The 15,772-nt window shown below is 45.2% G+C and overlaps 1 protein-coding gene across 2 annotated transcripts; it reads left to right on the forward strand.

Moving 5' to 3' along the window:
• Positions 1–8,095: 8,095 nt before the first annotated feature.
• On the forward strand, positions 8,096–15,682 carry LOC124013402 (lectin-like). Of its 2 annotated transcripts, none has more exons than XM_046327733.1 (6): positions 8,096–8,339; positions 9,149–9,249; positions 10,229–10,380; positions 13,347–13,487; positions 14,907–15,021; positions 15,245–15,682. In XM_046327733.1, exons 2-6 carry the CDS (start codon positions 9,174–9,176, stop codon positions 15,316–15,318), a joined length of 558 nt encoding a protein of 185 aa, XP_046183689.1. In that variant the 5' UTR covers positions 8,096–8,339; positions 9,149–9,173; the 3' UTR covers positions 15,319–15,682. The 2 variants fall into 2 exon arrangements, with proteins under 2 accessions (XP_046183689.1, XP_046183688.1); XM_046327732.1 differs by lacking the exon at positions 8,096–8,339 and adding an exon at positions 8,555–8,631.
• Positions 15,683–15,772: the final 90 nt, after the last annotated feature.

Genomic DNA, 15,772 nt, shown 5'->3' on the forward strand with positions numbered 1-15,772 from the left:
TGGCAGCCCATTCTTGTATAATCAAGACTTGGAGTTTGTCAGAAATGGTGGGTTTTTGTTTGTCCACCCGCCTCTTGAGGATTGACCACAAATTCTCAATGGGATTAAGGTCTGGGAGTTTCCTGGCCATGGACCCAAAGTATTGATGTTTTGTTCCCCGAGTCACTTAGTTATCACTTTTTCCATATGGCAAGGTGCTCCATCATGCTGGAAAAGGCATTGTTCGTCACCAAACTGTTCCTGGATGGTTTGGAGAAATTGCTCTCGGAGGATGTGTTGGTACCATTCTTTATTCATGGCTGTGTTCTTAGGCAAAATTGTGAGTGAGCCCACTCCCTTGGCTGAGAAGAAACCTCACACATGAATGGTCTCAGAATACCTTGCTGTTGGCATGACACAGGACTGATGGTAGCGCTCACCTGGTCTTCTCAGGACAAGCTTTTTTTCCAGATGCCCCAAACAATCGGAAAGGGGATTCATCAGAGAAAATAACTTTACCCCAGTCCTCTGCAGTCCAATCCCTGTACCTTTTGCAGAATATCAGTCTGTCCCTGATGTTTTTCCTGGAGAGAAGTGGCTTCTTTACTGCCCTTCTTGACACCAGGCCATCCTCCAGAAGTCTTTGCCCCACTGTGCGTGCAGATGCACTCACACCTGCCTGCTGCCATTCCTGAGCAAGCTCTGTACTGGTGGTGCCCCGATCCCGCAGCTGAATCAACTTTAGAAGACTGTCCTGGCGCTTGCTGGACTTTCTTGCGTGCCCTGAAGCCTTCTTCATAACAATTGAACTGCGCTCCTTGAAGTTCTTGATGATCCGATAAATATTTGATTTAGGTGCAATCTTACTGGCAGCAATATCCTTGCCCGTGAAGCCCTTTTGTGCAAAGCAATGATGACAGCACATGTTTCCTTGCAGGTAACCATGGCTGACAGAGGAAGAACAATGATTCCAAGCACCACCCTCCTTTTGAAGCTTCCAGTCTATTATTCGAACTCAATCAGCATGACAGAGTGATCTCCAGCCTTGTCCTCGTCAACACTCACACCTGTGTTAACGAGAGAATCACTGACATGATGTCAGCTGGTCCTTTTGGGGCAGTGCTGAAATGCAGTGGAAGTGTTTTGGGATTCAGTTCATTTGCATGGCAAAGAGGGACTTTGCAATTAATTGCAATTCATCTGATCACTCTTCATAACATTCTGGAGTATATGCAAATTGACCATTCAAACTGAGGCAGCAGGTTTTGTGAAATTAATATTAGTGTCATTCTCAAAAATGTTGGCCATGACTGTAGATTACTTTACTATTTATATTTTGCCTACTTGTAATTTTACTTCACTACATTCCTAAAGATAATAATGTACTTTTTACTCCATACATTTTCCCTGACACCCAAAAGTACCTGTTACATTTTGACAGGAAAATGGTCCAATTCACACACTTATCAAGAGAACATCCCTGGTCATCCCTACTGCCTCTGATAGGGCAGACTCACTAAACACAAATGCTTTGTTTGTAAATGATGTCTGAGTGTTGGAGTGTGTACCTGGCTATCTGTCAATAAAAATAAAAATACAACTGTGCTGTCTGATTTGCTTAATATAAGCAATTCGAAATGGTTTATACTTTTACTTTTGATTCTTAAGTACATTTGAGCAATTCCATTTTCTTTTGATACCTACGTATATTTAAAACCAAATACCTTTGGACTTTCACTAAGTCAGATTTTACTGGGTGACTATAACTTTTACGTGAGTAATTTTCTATTAAGGTATCTACTCTTACTCAAGTACGACAATTTAGTAGTTTTTCCACCACTACCTGCACCCTACCTCTAGGCACTATCGGTACCCTACCTCTTGCCCCTCCCTGCACCCTACCTCTAGGATCTACCTGCAACCTACCTCTATCCCCTACCTCTAGCCCCTACTTGCACCCTACCTGCATCCTACCTCTAGCCCCTTCCTGCACCCTACCTCTATCCCCGACCTGCACCCTACCTCTAAACACTACCTGCACCCTACCTCTAGTCCCTGCCTGCACACTACCTCTATTCCCTATCTCTAGGCACTACCTGCACCCTACCACTATCCCCTACCTCTAGCGCCTACCTGCACCCTACCTCTAGTCCCTACCTCAAAACACTACCTGCACCCTACCTCTAGCCCCTACCTCTAGGCACTACCTGCACCCAACCTATAGGCACTACCTACACCCATACCTCTAGCCCCTACCTGCACCCTACCTCTAGCCCCTACCTCTAGGATCTACCTGCACCCTACCTCTAGCCCCTGCCTGCACCCTACCTTTAGTCCCTACCTCTAAACACTACCTGCACCCTACCTCTAGCCCATACCTGCACCCTACCTCTAGCCCCTACCTGCACCCTACCTCTATCCCCTACCTCTAGGCACTACCTGCACCCTACCTCTATCCCCTACCTGCACCCTACCTCTAGCCCCTACCTCTAAACACTACCTGCACCCTACCTCTAGACACTACCTGCACCCTACCTCTAAACACTACCTGCACCCTACCTATAGCCCCTGCCTGCACCCTACCTCTAGCCCCTACCTCTAAACACTACCTGCACCCTACCTCTAAACTCTACCTGCACCCTACCTCTAGCCCCTACCTCTAAACACTACCTGCACCCTACCTCTAGCCCCTACCTGCACCCTACCTCTAGCCCCTACCTGCACCCTACCTCTAGCCCCTACCTCTAAACACTACCTGCACCCTACCTGTAGCCCCTACCTGCACCCTACCTCTAGCCCCTACCTGCACCCTACCTCTAAGCTCTATCTGCACCCTACCTCTATCCCCTACCTCTAAACACTACCTGCGCCCTACCTGTAGCCCCTACCTGCACCCTACCTCTAGCCCCTACCTGCACCCTACCTCATGCCCCTACCTCTAAACACTACTTGCACCCTACCTCTAGGCCCAACCTGCACCCTACCTCTAGGCCCAACCTGCACCCTACCCCTAGGCCCAACCTGCACCCTACCCCTAGGCCCAACCTGCACCCTACCTCTAGGCCCAACCTGCACCCTACCTCTAGGCCCAACCTGCACCCTACCTCTAGGCCCAACCTGCACCCTACCTCTAGGCCCAACCTGCACCCTACCTCTAGGTCCAACCTGCACCCTACCTCTAGGTCCTAGCCCCTACATATTTGGTGTTTACAGTTTTAGGTGTGTAAACGAAAACGCTGCAGCTGCACACAGTAATGAAATAAGCAGACATATCTTTGATCAAATTATTCTCTTGCTATATTGAGTGTCTACCAACACTTTTAATCACAAATACAATTTATCGCTCACTATGAATGAGATTCTGTAAGATTTGAATAAATTGATTAATTAAAGTACAAGTATATGGTATCGTATGGTGAAATGATTGAGGGTCATAAGAAGTGAGAGATCTGACTATTATGAGGTGTTGGGGAGTTTTCAACACTTTTCAGTAGCCAGCCTCTGAAACAGCGTTCATTTAACTGTAGTTCATTGAACGAGCAAGTAAGCATTTCACTGTACTTGTGCATGTGACAATAAATACACCTTTATGTGCAGATATTGATATAATAACCATCATATCAAAGTGAACTTGGATTCAGGTGATATGTGGTGTGGTCCTCCCACTATGACTCGGGAAAACATGCAGTTTATTAGGCTACGGATGAAATAAATTATGATGAACTTTACTTGGTGGGGAAAGTGCACAGTGATGAGCTTGATCCTGGTTTGACAAATCAAAATAATCTGGTTCTTTTTGTCCATAATAATCTCATAATGTATGCTAAACCAGCACTGTATCTGTATCTAACTGTTGGCTAGAGAGCACGTGCCAAAACCAGAGTGGGCACATTCACTATACAGTCTAATGCAAGAACTGTTTTCACAAAACCGCCAGTGGAGTTGAAAAGGCGATGGAAACGCATTTAACCACAACTTATTTTTATGTGAACTATGTCATCACGCACAGCTTTTTATCCACAACAAGTCCATATGAATGAAACATCTCTGGTGGGAAAATGCTTAAATTGTTTTTATGCAGATTCTAGCATTTTTCAACAGATGAACATCTGTCACCAATTGGATGGAAACCTAGCTATTGGCAGAGACCACTTCAGTCCTCCAAAGATTTCAAAATGGTTCCCTCTCTCTCTTCTCTCTCTCTTCTCTCTCTCTCAGACCACTGAATGCAGCAGAAAGCCTGATTCAAGTCCTAAGCCGCCTCTGTCCAAGTTCATGACAGTCCTGAGAGACAAAACCAAGAAGAAGATTCAATAGTGAAGAGAACTAGGTCTTGGTGTAATAGTAACCCATAGCTCCTTCTACTTGCCCCTACCTGCACCCTACCTCTAGGCCCTACCTGCACCCTACCTCTAAGCTCTACTTGCACCCTACCTCTAGGCCCTACCTGCACCCTACCTCTAGCCCCTACCTGCACCCTACCTCTAGCCCCTACCTGCACCCTGCCTCTAGGCCCTACCTGCACCCTACCTCTAGCCCCTACCTGCACCCTACCTCTAGCCCCTACCTGCACCCTACCTCTAAGCTCTACCTGCACACTACCTCTAGGTCCTATCTGCATCCTACCTCTAGGCCCTACCTGCACCCTACCTCTATGCCCTACCTACACCCTACCTCTAGCCCCTACCTGCACCCTACCTCTAGGCACTATCTGTACCCTACCTCTTGCCCCTCCCTGCACCCTACCTCTAGGATCTACCTGCACCCTACCTCTATCCCCTACCTGCAATCTACCTCTATCCCCTACCTGCACCCTACCTCTAGCCCCTACTTGCACCCTACCTCTATCCCCTACCTGCACCCTACCTCTTGCCCCTACCTGCACCCTACCTCTAGCCCCTACCTCTAAACACTACCTGCACCCTACCTCTAGCCCCTACCTGCACCCTACCTCTATCCCCTTCCTGCACCCTACCTCTATCCCCTACCTGCACCCTACCTCTTGCCCCTACCTGCACCCTACCTCTTGCCCCTACCTGCACCCTACCTCTAGCCCCTACCTCTAAACACTGCCTGCACCCTACCTCTAGCCCCTACCTGAACCCTACCTCTATCTTTAGTCCCTGCCTGCACACTACCTCTATTCCCTACCTGCACCCTACCTCTAGCCCCTACCTGCACCCTACCTCTAGTCCCTGCCTGCACCCTACCTCTATCCCCTACCTCTAGGCACTACCTGCACCCTACCACTATCCCCTACCTCTAGCCCCTACCTGAACCCTACCTCTAGTCCCTACCTCAAAACACTACCTGCACCTTACCTCTAGCCCCTACCTCTAGGCACTACCTGCACCCAACCTATAGGCACTACCTGCACCCATACCTCTAGCCCCTACCTGCACCCTACCTCTAGCCCCTACCTCTAGGATCTACCTGCACCCTACCTCTAGCCCCTGCCTGCACCCTACCTTTAGCCCCTACCTCTAAACACTACCGGCACCCTACCTCTAGGCACTACCTGCACCCAACCTATAGGCACTACCTGCACCCATACCTCTAGCCCATACCTGCACCCTACCTCTAGCCCCTACCTCTAGCCCCTACCCGCACCCTACCTCTATCCCCTACCTCTAGGCACTACCTGCACCCTACCTCTATCCCCTACCTGCACCCTACTTCTAGCCCCTACCTCTAAACACTACCTGCACCCTACCTCTAGACACTACCTGCACCCTACCTCTAAACACTACCTGCACCCTACCTATAGCCCCTGCCTGCACCCTACCTCTAGCCCCTACCTCTAAACACTACCTGTACCCTACCTCTAAACTCTACCTGCACCCTACCTCTAAGCTCTACCTGCACCCTACCTGCACCCTACCTCTAATAATAATAATATAATATATGCCATTTAGCAGACGCTTTTATCCAAAGCAACTTACAGTCATGTGTGCATACATTCTACGTATGGGTGGTCCCGGGAATCGAACCCACTACCCTGGCGTTACAAGCGCCATGCTCTACCAACTGAGCTACAGAAGGACCACCTCTATCCCCTACCTCTAAACACTACCTGCGCCCTACCTGTAGCCCCTACCTGCACCCTACCTCTAGCCCCTACCTGCACCCTACCTCATGCCCCTACCTCTAAACACTACTTGCACCCTACCTCTAGGCCCAACCTGCACCCTACCTCTAGGCCCAACCTGCACCCTACCTCTAGGCCCAACCTGCACCCTACCTCTAGGCCCAACCTGCACCCTACCTCTAGGTCCAACCTGCACCCTACCTCTAGGCCCAACCTGCACCCTACCTCTAGGCCCAACCTGCACCCTACCTCTAGGCCCAACCTGCACCCTACCTCTAGGCCCAACCTGCACCCTACCTCTAGGTCCTAGCCCCTACATATTTGGTGTTTACAGTTTTAGGTGTGTAAACGAAAACGCTGCAGCTGCACACAGTAATGAAATAAGCAGACATATCTTTGATCAAATTATTCTCTTGCTATATTGAGTGTCTACCAACACTTTTAATCACAAATACAATTTATCTCTCACTATGAATGAGATTCTGTAAGATTTGAATAAATTGATTAATTAAAGTACAAGTATATGGTATCGTATGGTGAAATGATTGAGGGTCATAAGAAGTGAGAGATCTGACTATTATGAGGTGTTGGGGAGTTTTCAACACTTTTCAGTAGCCAGCCTCTGAAACGGCGTTCATTTAACTGTAGTTCATTGAACGAGCAAGTAAGCATTTCACTGTACTTGTGCATGTGACAATAAATACACCTTTATGTGCAGATATTGATATAATAACCATCATATCAAAGTGAACTTGGATTCAGGTGATATGTGGTGTGGTCCTCCCACTATGACTCGGGAAAACATGCAGTTTATTAGGCTACGGATGAAATAAATTATGATGAACTTTACTTGGTGGGGAAAGTGCACAGTGATGAGCTTGATCCTGGTTTGACAAATCAAAATAATCTGGTTCTTTTTGTCCATAATAATCTCATAATGTATGCTAAACCAGCACTGTATCTGTATCTAACTGTTGGCTAGAGAGCACGTGCCAAAACCAGAGTGGGCACATTCACTATACAGCAAGAAGTGTTTTCACAAAACCGCCAGTGGAGTTGAAAAGGCGATGGAAACGCATTTAACTACAACTTATTTTATGTGAACTATGTCATCACGCACAGCTTTTTATCCACAACAAGTCCATTTGAATGAAACATCTCTGGTGGGAAAATTGTTTTTAGGCGGATTTTAGAATATTCACATGGAAATCTGACGCCAATTGGATGGGAACCTAGCTATTGGCAGAGACCACTTCAGTCCTCCAAAGATTTCAAAATGGATCTCTCTCTCTCTCTCTCTCTCTCTCTCTCTCTCTCTCTCTCTCTCTCTCTCTCTCTCTCTCTCTCTCTCTCTCTCTCTCTCTCTCTCTCTCTCTCAGACCACTGAAAGCAGCAGAAAGCCTGATTCAAGTCCCAAGCCTCCTCTGTCCAAGTTCATGACAGTCCTGAGAGACAAAACCAAGAGGAAAATTAAATAGTGAAGAGAACTAGGTCTTGGTGATCAAATAGTAACCCCTATCTCCCTCTACTAGCCCCTACCTGCACCCTACCTCTAGCCCCTACCTGCACCCTACCTCAAGCCCCTACCTGCACCCTACCTCTAGGCCCTACCTGCACCCTACCTCTAAGCCCTACCTGCATCCTACCTCTAGGCCCTACCTGCACCCTACCTCTAGGCCCTACCTGCACCCTACCTCTATGCCCAACCTGCACCCTACCTCTAGGTCCTAGCCCCTACAACTTTGGTATTTACAGTTTTAGGTGTGTAAGCGATAACACTGCAACTGCACACAGTAATGAAATAAGCAGACATATCTTTGATCAAATTATTCTCCTGCTATATTGAGTGTCTTACCAACACTTTTAATCACTTTTAAGTGGGAGAATTTGCACAATTGGTGGTTGACTAAATACTTTTTTGCCCCACTGTATGTGGTGTTGCATGGTGAAATGATAGAGGGTCGTCAGAAGTGAGAGATCTGACTACTATGAGGTGTTGGGGAGTTTTCAACACCTTTCAGTAGCCAGCTTCTGAGACAGCGTTAATTTAACTGTAGTTCATTGTGCTAGAAAGTAAGCATTTCACTGTACTAGTGTCACCACACAACAACAGAGTGTTAACAGGAAGTCTGCATCTCAAATTGCACCGTAGTCCCTATATAGGGCTCTACTTTGGACCACAACCCACAGGAATAGGGTGCCATTTGGGACGCAGGAGTAGAGGGGTGGGTATCTGTATCTGCAAGGACGGGGTGAGAATTACAGGGAGGAGGTGAGATTACATTTGCTATAAAAAAGAAGGGAATACCAAATGAGAGAGAGAGAGAGAGAGAGAGAGAGAGAGAGAGAGAGAGAGAGAGAGAGAGAGAGAGAGAGAGAGAGAGAGAGAGAGAGAGAGAGAGAGAGAGAGAGAGAGAGAGAGAGAGAGAGAGAGAGAGAGAGAGAGAGAGAGAGAGAGAGAGAGAGAGAGAGAGAGAGAGAGAGAGAGAGAGAGAGAGAGAGCGGGAGAGAGAGAGAGAGAGCGGGAGAGAGAGCGAGGGAGAAGCAACCTAGTCCACACACTGGTAAGGTTATTTTTCAGATTCCATTGTGCAAATGTTCCTTTTTTTGTGCCTTTGCATTCATTTTTTAAAAGGAGCTATACATTATATACATATCATTGTTGCATTGTCATTTCAGAAAATGTCTTTAATACATCTACGGTAATAGTGGAATGATAGTGTTTCACAATATTTATTTATTGGGGCACACAAAATTGCATTCTAATAGTGCATCCATCCAAACGACGGACTTTTGTTGTCAAATGGGACAGCTGATTGTTCCAGAGGCTGTGGCACGTTACAATCGGTTAGCGCGCGGAGCCACTCAAATTAACAAACCGTCAGGGCTCGGTACTTATAAATCGCCAGACACAGTCGATTTGAGAACAAGAGATTTGTTTTAATGTCATTCACAGCATAGTGCTATAGACTATGATCTCAGATAATTTACCTGGTGAAATAAAGGTCAATACAATTGATTTATTTATAAATGCATTTATTTAAAGGAAACCGTTAACTGATTGAGTTGTTTGTTTTAAAGAAACGCAGAATCAGAGGAAGCCAAGATGAAGTTTGTCAGCCTGATTGTGATGATGTCACTACTTGGGACAAAAATGGCTTTGACATTCCACAGAAGTACCGGTAAGAGAGTTGCATTGATTACAGTATGTGTTTTGATCAGGGGCACAATTTAGATTTTAGAAGTGGGGAGACATTACTTTTGGGGAGACATTACTTTTAATAAAATACAGTCAGATAAACACTCCAAACAGCCTACCCGACAGCTCGGAGGTGTCCGTATGGTCCTAAAGCAAACCGTTGCCTCATTTTGTATCACATTCCAATTATAAAACTGGAGACGGGGGGGGGTCCCCGTCCCCCCCCCCCCCCGTCCCCAGTGAAAGTTGCACCCCTGGTTTTGATGATAGTGCTGAAAGTTTTATTTACATTTTTCATGGTGATTATCAAGTTCTAAAAAATCATCTGTTTTAAACCTGAAAATGTGCTTTCCTCTTTCATGTCCAAATGAAAATGAGATGCATTCTTTACACAAATGTAGTAACTTACAGTATTTTTTGTTGCGGTAGATGTTATTGGTTATTAGCAGTCATAGACTGAATGTCACACCCATTTACAATGATAGATTATGATCAAATAGTAAAAGCCTAAACTAACACAATACTTTTAACATAATACAATGTTAAAATATGCAATATATACTAAACAATAATAGTACAATGACAATATTGAGGCAGCAGGTAGCAGTCTAGTGGTTAGAGAGTTGGGCCAGTAACCGAAAGTTGCTAGAACCCATGCCTGAGCTAACAAGGTGAAAATCTGTTGATCTGCCCCTGAACAAGGCAGTTAACCACACTGTTCCTAGGCCGTCATTGTCAATGAGAATTTGTTCTTAACTGATTTGCCTGGTTAAATAAGAGGTCTTAGGTAGGCATTTCTTAGGCCCCTGGGCTATATGGTGTGCACATTGATCAGTTTAGTGAATTATGGAATGGGAGAGTTCTGTTTGAGGCCTGTGAGTGTCATCGGAATGTTCAGCTTGTGGCTGTTTTCTCAGTGCATAAGGTCCCAGGAGAATAGTTATTCTATTATTGTCCCCTAGGTGGCGATGATGCTCCAGTGTTTCTCCAGGATGAGACTGCAGCGTGTGACATGCCCAAAGCCTGTGACCTGAAGAATTATGAAGACTGGTACAGGCTGGGCTCCTACTGCATCAAGTACTTCAAGGCTGCCCTCAACTTCACCGAAGCGGAGGTAAACAACATTCTATATAACAGGAGAACGACATTATAACATGAATCAAAGCATGTTACTGCTCTACCTGGAGTCAGTCAGCCTGTTCATTCCAATACAATGGCAATACAGTGAAGTGAAGGTTAAATCCAATGTGTTAATTAGAGGTGTCTTCTAATGTATTCATCTTACTCCCACTGGCGGACTTACCATTATGCAGAAGAGGCAATTGCCTCAGGCCTCACATCATTTGTAGGCCGTCATTGTAAATAAGAATTTGTTCTTAGCTGACTTGCCTAGTTAAATAAAGGTTAAATAAAATAAAAATCAAGAAGCCTCATGACCTGGGCATAATTAAAATAAAAAATATATAAATATTCCTTCGCTGAGGCCCCCCCCATGCTTTGTTTGAGGCATAATAAATAAAAAAGTAAATAACAAAATGTGCATCAAAATGTGTCTAAACGAGAGCTTTCTGTGTTTTTGCATTGCCTTTGTCTCAATCCACCTCATCCACTGACATTGTCCTTCTACACCGGCAGTGGAAGGTGGCTGAGGTAAAGCTACAGGAGACATCTCGAAAATTGGTCTTCTCACAAAAACATCTGTAGCGTCCAAACGGTTTGGCCTAGAAAATGTATATGACCCCTCTATGGAAACATAAAAGCTTCACGAACACGATGGTGTTTCGGTTGCTCTACTGTTCGTCCCCCCACAAGTGTCACGGGACTCGGTAAACGGTAACATGGTAAAAAAGATTAGCATTTTTTCCTGAGCTTTCTTAGTCCTATATCTCTCAGATCTTCATTTTAATTTAATGTTGACTATCTGTTTTTCCATGTATGAATGTGTTATTCAATGCATTTCTATGGGCTAATAGCAGTAAGGCCAAATGCAAATTATAACAACACCCCAAAAATTATACCTACAGGGGTCCTAAAATTCTAAATCAAATATCTAAATTATCCTTGGTATGACCATCTTAAAACAATTCCATATGTTAGCTTAGTAGTAATCTCGCGTTGTCATACGTCCAAATCAAGTCGCTGTCACGACCTCCAGGGTTGTGGAGTAACAGATTACAAAAAAAACAGTAACTGTAATCCATTACGTTACCAGCTAAAATATTGTAATCAGATTACAGATACTTAAAATTTCAGAACCTGGAGGAAAAACGCAATTCTGATTTGTCAGAAGTCTATACACAAAATCGACATGCATCAACTTATTTTGATCATCAACATCTGACCTTTTTAACCTGTCTCTCCTCTCTGGGGAGGTTCCCGTTGCTTGGGAGGCAGCCACAGTGCATCCTTTATTTAAAGGGGTAGATCAAGCTGATCCTAACTGCTATAGGCCTATTTCTATTTTGGCCTCTTTATCAAAAGTGTTGAAAAAACTTTGTAAATAATCAACTGACTGGCTTTCTTGATGTCGGTTGGATTCTCTCTGACATCTGGCTTCCGCTCAGGTTATGGATGTGTCACTGCAACCTTAAAGGTCCTCAATGATGTCACCATTGCCCTTGATTCTAAGCAATGTTGTGCTGCGATTTTTATTAACTTAGCCAAAGCTTTTGATACGCTAGACCATTCCATTCTTGTGGGCCGGCTAAGGAGTATTGGTGTCTCTGAGGGGTCTTTGGCCTGGTTTGCTAACTACCTCTCTCAAAGAGTGCTGTGTATAAAGTCAGAACATCTGCTGTCTCTGCCACTGCCCTTCACCAAAGTAGTACCACAAGGCTCGATCCAAGGCCCCACACTCTTCTCAATTTACATCAACAACATAGCTCAGGCAGTTGGAAGCTCTCTCATCCATTTATATGCAGATGATACAGTCTTATACTCAGCTGGCCCCTCCACAGATTTTGTGTTAAACTTTCTACAACAAAGCTTTCTTTGTGTCCAACAAGCTTTCTCTGCCCTTTGCCTTGTTCTGAACACATCCAAAACAAAGGTATTGTGGTTTGGTAAGAAGAATTCCCTTCTTCCAACAGGTGTGATTACTACCTCTGAGGGTTTAGAGCTTGAGGTAGTCACCTCATACAAGTACTTGAGAGTATAGCTAGACTGTACACTGTCCATCTCTCATATCAAAGCTGCAGACTAAAGTTAAATCTAGACTTGGTTTCCTCTATCGTAATCGCTCGTCTTTCACCCCAGCTGCCAAACTAACCCTGATTCAGATTTATAGAACGGCAAGTAAGGGTGCTCTCGCGGCTAGATGTTCTTTACCATGAGGCTATCAGATTTTCCACCAATGCTCCTTATAGGTTACTGCACTCTATACTCCTCTCTGAACTGGTTGTCTCTGTACACCTGTCGCAAGACCCACTGGTTGATGCTTATTCATTAAACCCTCTTAGGCCTCACTCCCCAGGGACGCCTGGTTTTCGACGAGGCCTTTTGACTCGAAGGGGATACAATTCACATTACTTTAGTAAAACGATAGGTGCTGCTGATAATACTGCCATCGTCGTCGAGGCAGAGGACATCTATGTGTGTAGCCCATAACTGATGCTGGTATGACATGTCATACATGGGTTATTATAGCAAGACAGTGGCGCTGTTTCGCTTGCTTGGATGCCTTCTCCGGTGAGATAGTTTCGGCCACTTGCGAATTGAAGGACATTTGGCAGGTGCACAGCTCAGGCGCTGGAATTATTTTGGATAAACGTGCGAAGGTAACCTTCTTTTTGAAGTGATTTGTTTAATTAACAATCAGATAAAACATCATGATTGGTTGTGTTCATGGCACATTAAAAGGTAATGCATTTTTAGAGTTAATTACCCATGAAAAGGAAATGGTGCATGTGCATAAGAGTGGCCTCTGACTGGCCTCTGCCTTGGGCTCCAAATCACTACGTCAGCACCTGCTTACTCGCTCTCTCTCTTTCTCCTTCCTCCCACTCTCTCTTTCTCTCTCACTAATTCACTCTTTCTCTTCCCACCACCTAATTCTCCTCTTCTCTCTCTCATCCTTCTCAGACACAGTGCAGGTCTGCTGCCCCCGGTGGCCACCTGGTGTCGGTGCATAACAGTCAAGCCAACGCCAACCTGTTTTGCGTGGTGATGAAGAACAACGCCAAAAGCCCTCGCATCTGGCTGGGAGGCTTCGAACTCTTCAAGGTAGGAGAGGAAGAGTGATGGATGGAAGGAGTGATTAAGACAGGGTGGATAGTGGGTGGAGGGAGGCAAAGTCATGTGGGAGGATAGAGTGACATGGGGAAAGAGAGAAGCTTTGCAGCACAACATTTAACATTGCACATATAATTGTCGTAATATCTACATTTACAGTATTCAGACCACTTGACTTTTTACACATTTTGTTACGTTACAGCCATATTCAAAAGTGGATTCAATTGTTTTCCCCCCTCATCAATCTACACACTACCCCATAATGACAAAAACAGTTTTTAGACATTTTTGCAAAAAATGGAAATATCACCTTTACTTCTTTCTGTAGTTTGCTCCGTTCATATTTCCCTCGATCCTGACTAGTCCTCCAGTCCCCGCTAATGAAAAACATCCCCACAGCATGATGCTGCCACCACCATGCTTCACCATAAGGATGGTATTGGCCAGGTGATGAGTGGTGCCTGGTTTTCTCCAGATGTGACGCATTGCATTCAGGTCAAAGAGTTCAATCTTGGTTTCATCAGACCAGATAATCTTGTTTCTCATGGTCTGGGAGTCCTTTAGGTGCCTTTTGGCAAACTCCAAGCGGGCTGTCATGTCCCTTTTACTGAGGAGTGGCTTCCGTCTGGTCACTCTACCATAAAGGTGCTGCAGAGATGGTTGTCCTTCTGTCAGGTTCTCCCATCTCCACAGAGGAACTCTGGAGCTCTGTCAGAGTGACCATTGAGTTCTTGGTCACCTCCCTGACCAAGGCCCTTCTCCCCCGATTGCTCAGGTTGGCCTGGCGGACAGCTCTCGGAAGAGACTTGGTGGTTCCAAACTTCTTCCATTTAAGAATGTTGGAGGCCACTGTGTTCTTGAGGACCTTCAATGTTGCAGACACTTTTTGGTACCCTTCCCCAGATCTGTGCCTCGACACAATCCTGTCTCGGAGCTCTATGGACAATTCCTTTCGACCTCAAGTGGGAACTTATATAGATAGGTGTGTGCCTTTCCAAATCATGTCCAATCAATTGATTTTACCACAGGTGGACTCCAATCAAGTTGTAAAAGCGTCTCAAGCATGATCAATGTAAGCAGGATGCACCAGAGCTCAAATTTCGAGTCTCTTAGCAAATGGTCTGATCATTTATGTAAGTAAGGTATTTCTGTTTTATATTTTTAATACATTTGCAAAAATGTACAAAAAACTGTTTTCGCTTTGTCATTATGGGGTGGTGTGTGTAGATTGATGAGGACTTTTATTTATTTAATCAATTTTAAGGCTGTAACATAACAAAAAATGGAAAAAGTGAAGGAGTCTGAATACTTTCCAAATGCACCGTACATTTGTTTTTATCACCACGGTCTTTCTATCTCTCCCCTCTCTCTTCTTCTATCCACCTTTCTCTCTCTACCTCCTTCTCTCAGTCTGGTAAGTTTGTGTGGACTGACGGCTCCAGTTGGAACTTTGAAGCGTGGACCCCTGGGGAGCCCATCTCCCGCTGGACGAGCCGCGAGGACTGTGTGGAGATGAACTGGAGCAGTAAGAGATGGAGGGGGGAGTGATGGGATGGATGGATGGTTTTTACTTGCAATGGCTGTGATATGTGTTTGTTTTCACCTCCCTTAGTTGAATGCACTGGCTAACAGCTGAAATGACAAAAACGTGAATGAAACATTTCTTGGAAGGTTTTGAACTCACATTTGAACTTCTGTCTGTCTGTCTCTCTCTCTCTCTCTCTGTATATTTGTTCTCTATCGCCAAGAAATTGGGAAATGGAACGACCACACGTGTTTCACCAAGAAGAGCTACGTGTGCTCCTTCAAGAACAGAGTTTGAGGACGAATATCCACGCTCACATACTTAGTATGAAGCAGCAATGTACTGGGCATGCTTTCTCCAGTGGTGTGTTGGTATAGACTGTGTGTCTGTCTGTGTAACACCAACCCAGTCCCCTTGCTCCTCTCTCTTGGGTTGTGACCGAAATGACACCGGTTCCCTATAGAGTGCACTACTTTGACCAGAGCCCCACGGGCCCCCTGGTCAAAGTAGTGCACTATAAAGGATAGGGTGTCATTTTGGACTCATCCTGCTCCTTTCCGCAATGACCCCAACTCACAGATCTCCCACGGTGAAACCAAACCACATAGAGATGTGCCTGCTTTTAGCAAACTGAAAAATGCATAAAAAAATATATATAAATAAAGAGTGTGAAGCAAGTAAACACCTAGAGTTGTTGTTTGTCTGTTCCTAGCAGGATTTGAGTTTCTGGCAGAATCAAACCAGAATCAAA

The sequence above is a fragment of the Oncorhynchus gorbuscha genome, linkage group LG24, assembly GCF_021184085.1.
Source record: "Oncorhynchus gorbuscha isolate QuinsamMale2020 ecotype Even-year linkage group LG24, OgorEven_v1.0, whole genome shotgun sequence".
Taxonomy (NCBI): domain Eukaryota; kingdom Metazoa; phylum Chordata; class Actinopteri; order Salmoniformes; family Salmonidae; genus Oncorhynchus; species Oncorhynchus gorbuscha.

What these genes read in the sequence shown, in the direction of transcription:
- LOC124013402 (XM_046327733.1), top strand. Translation starts at nt 9,174, where the DNA reads ATGAAGTTTGTCAGCCTGATTGTGATGATGTCACTACTTGGGACAAAA. An exon ending in GACATTCCACAGAAGTACCG is followed by an intron (nt 9,250 to 10,228) that starts GTAAGAGAGTTG and finishes ATTGTCCCCTAG; the next exon opens with GTGGCGATGATGCTCCAGTG. An exon ending in TGTGGAGATGAACTGGAGCA is followed by an intron (nt 15,022 to 15,244) that starts GTAAGAGATGGA and finishes TCTATCGCCAAG; the next exon opens with AAATTGGGAAATGGAACGAC.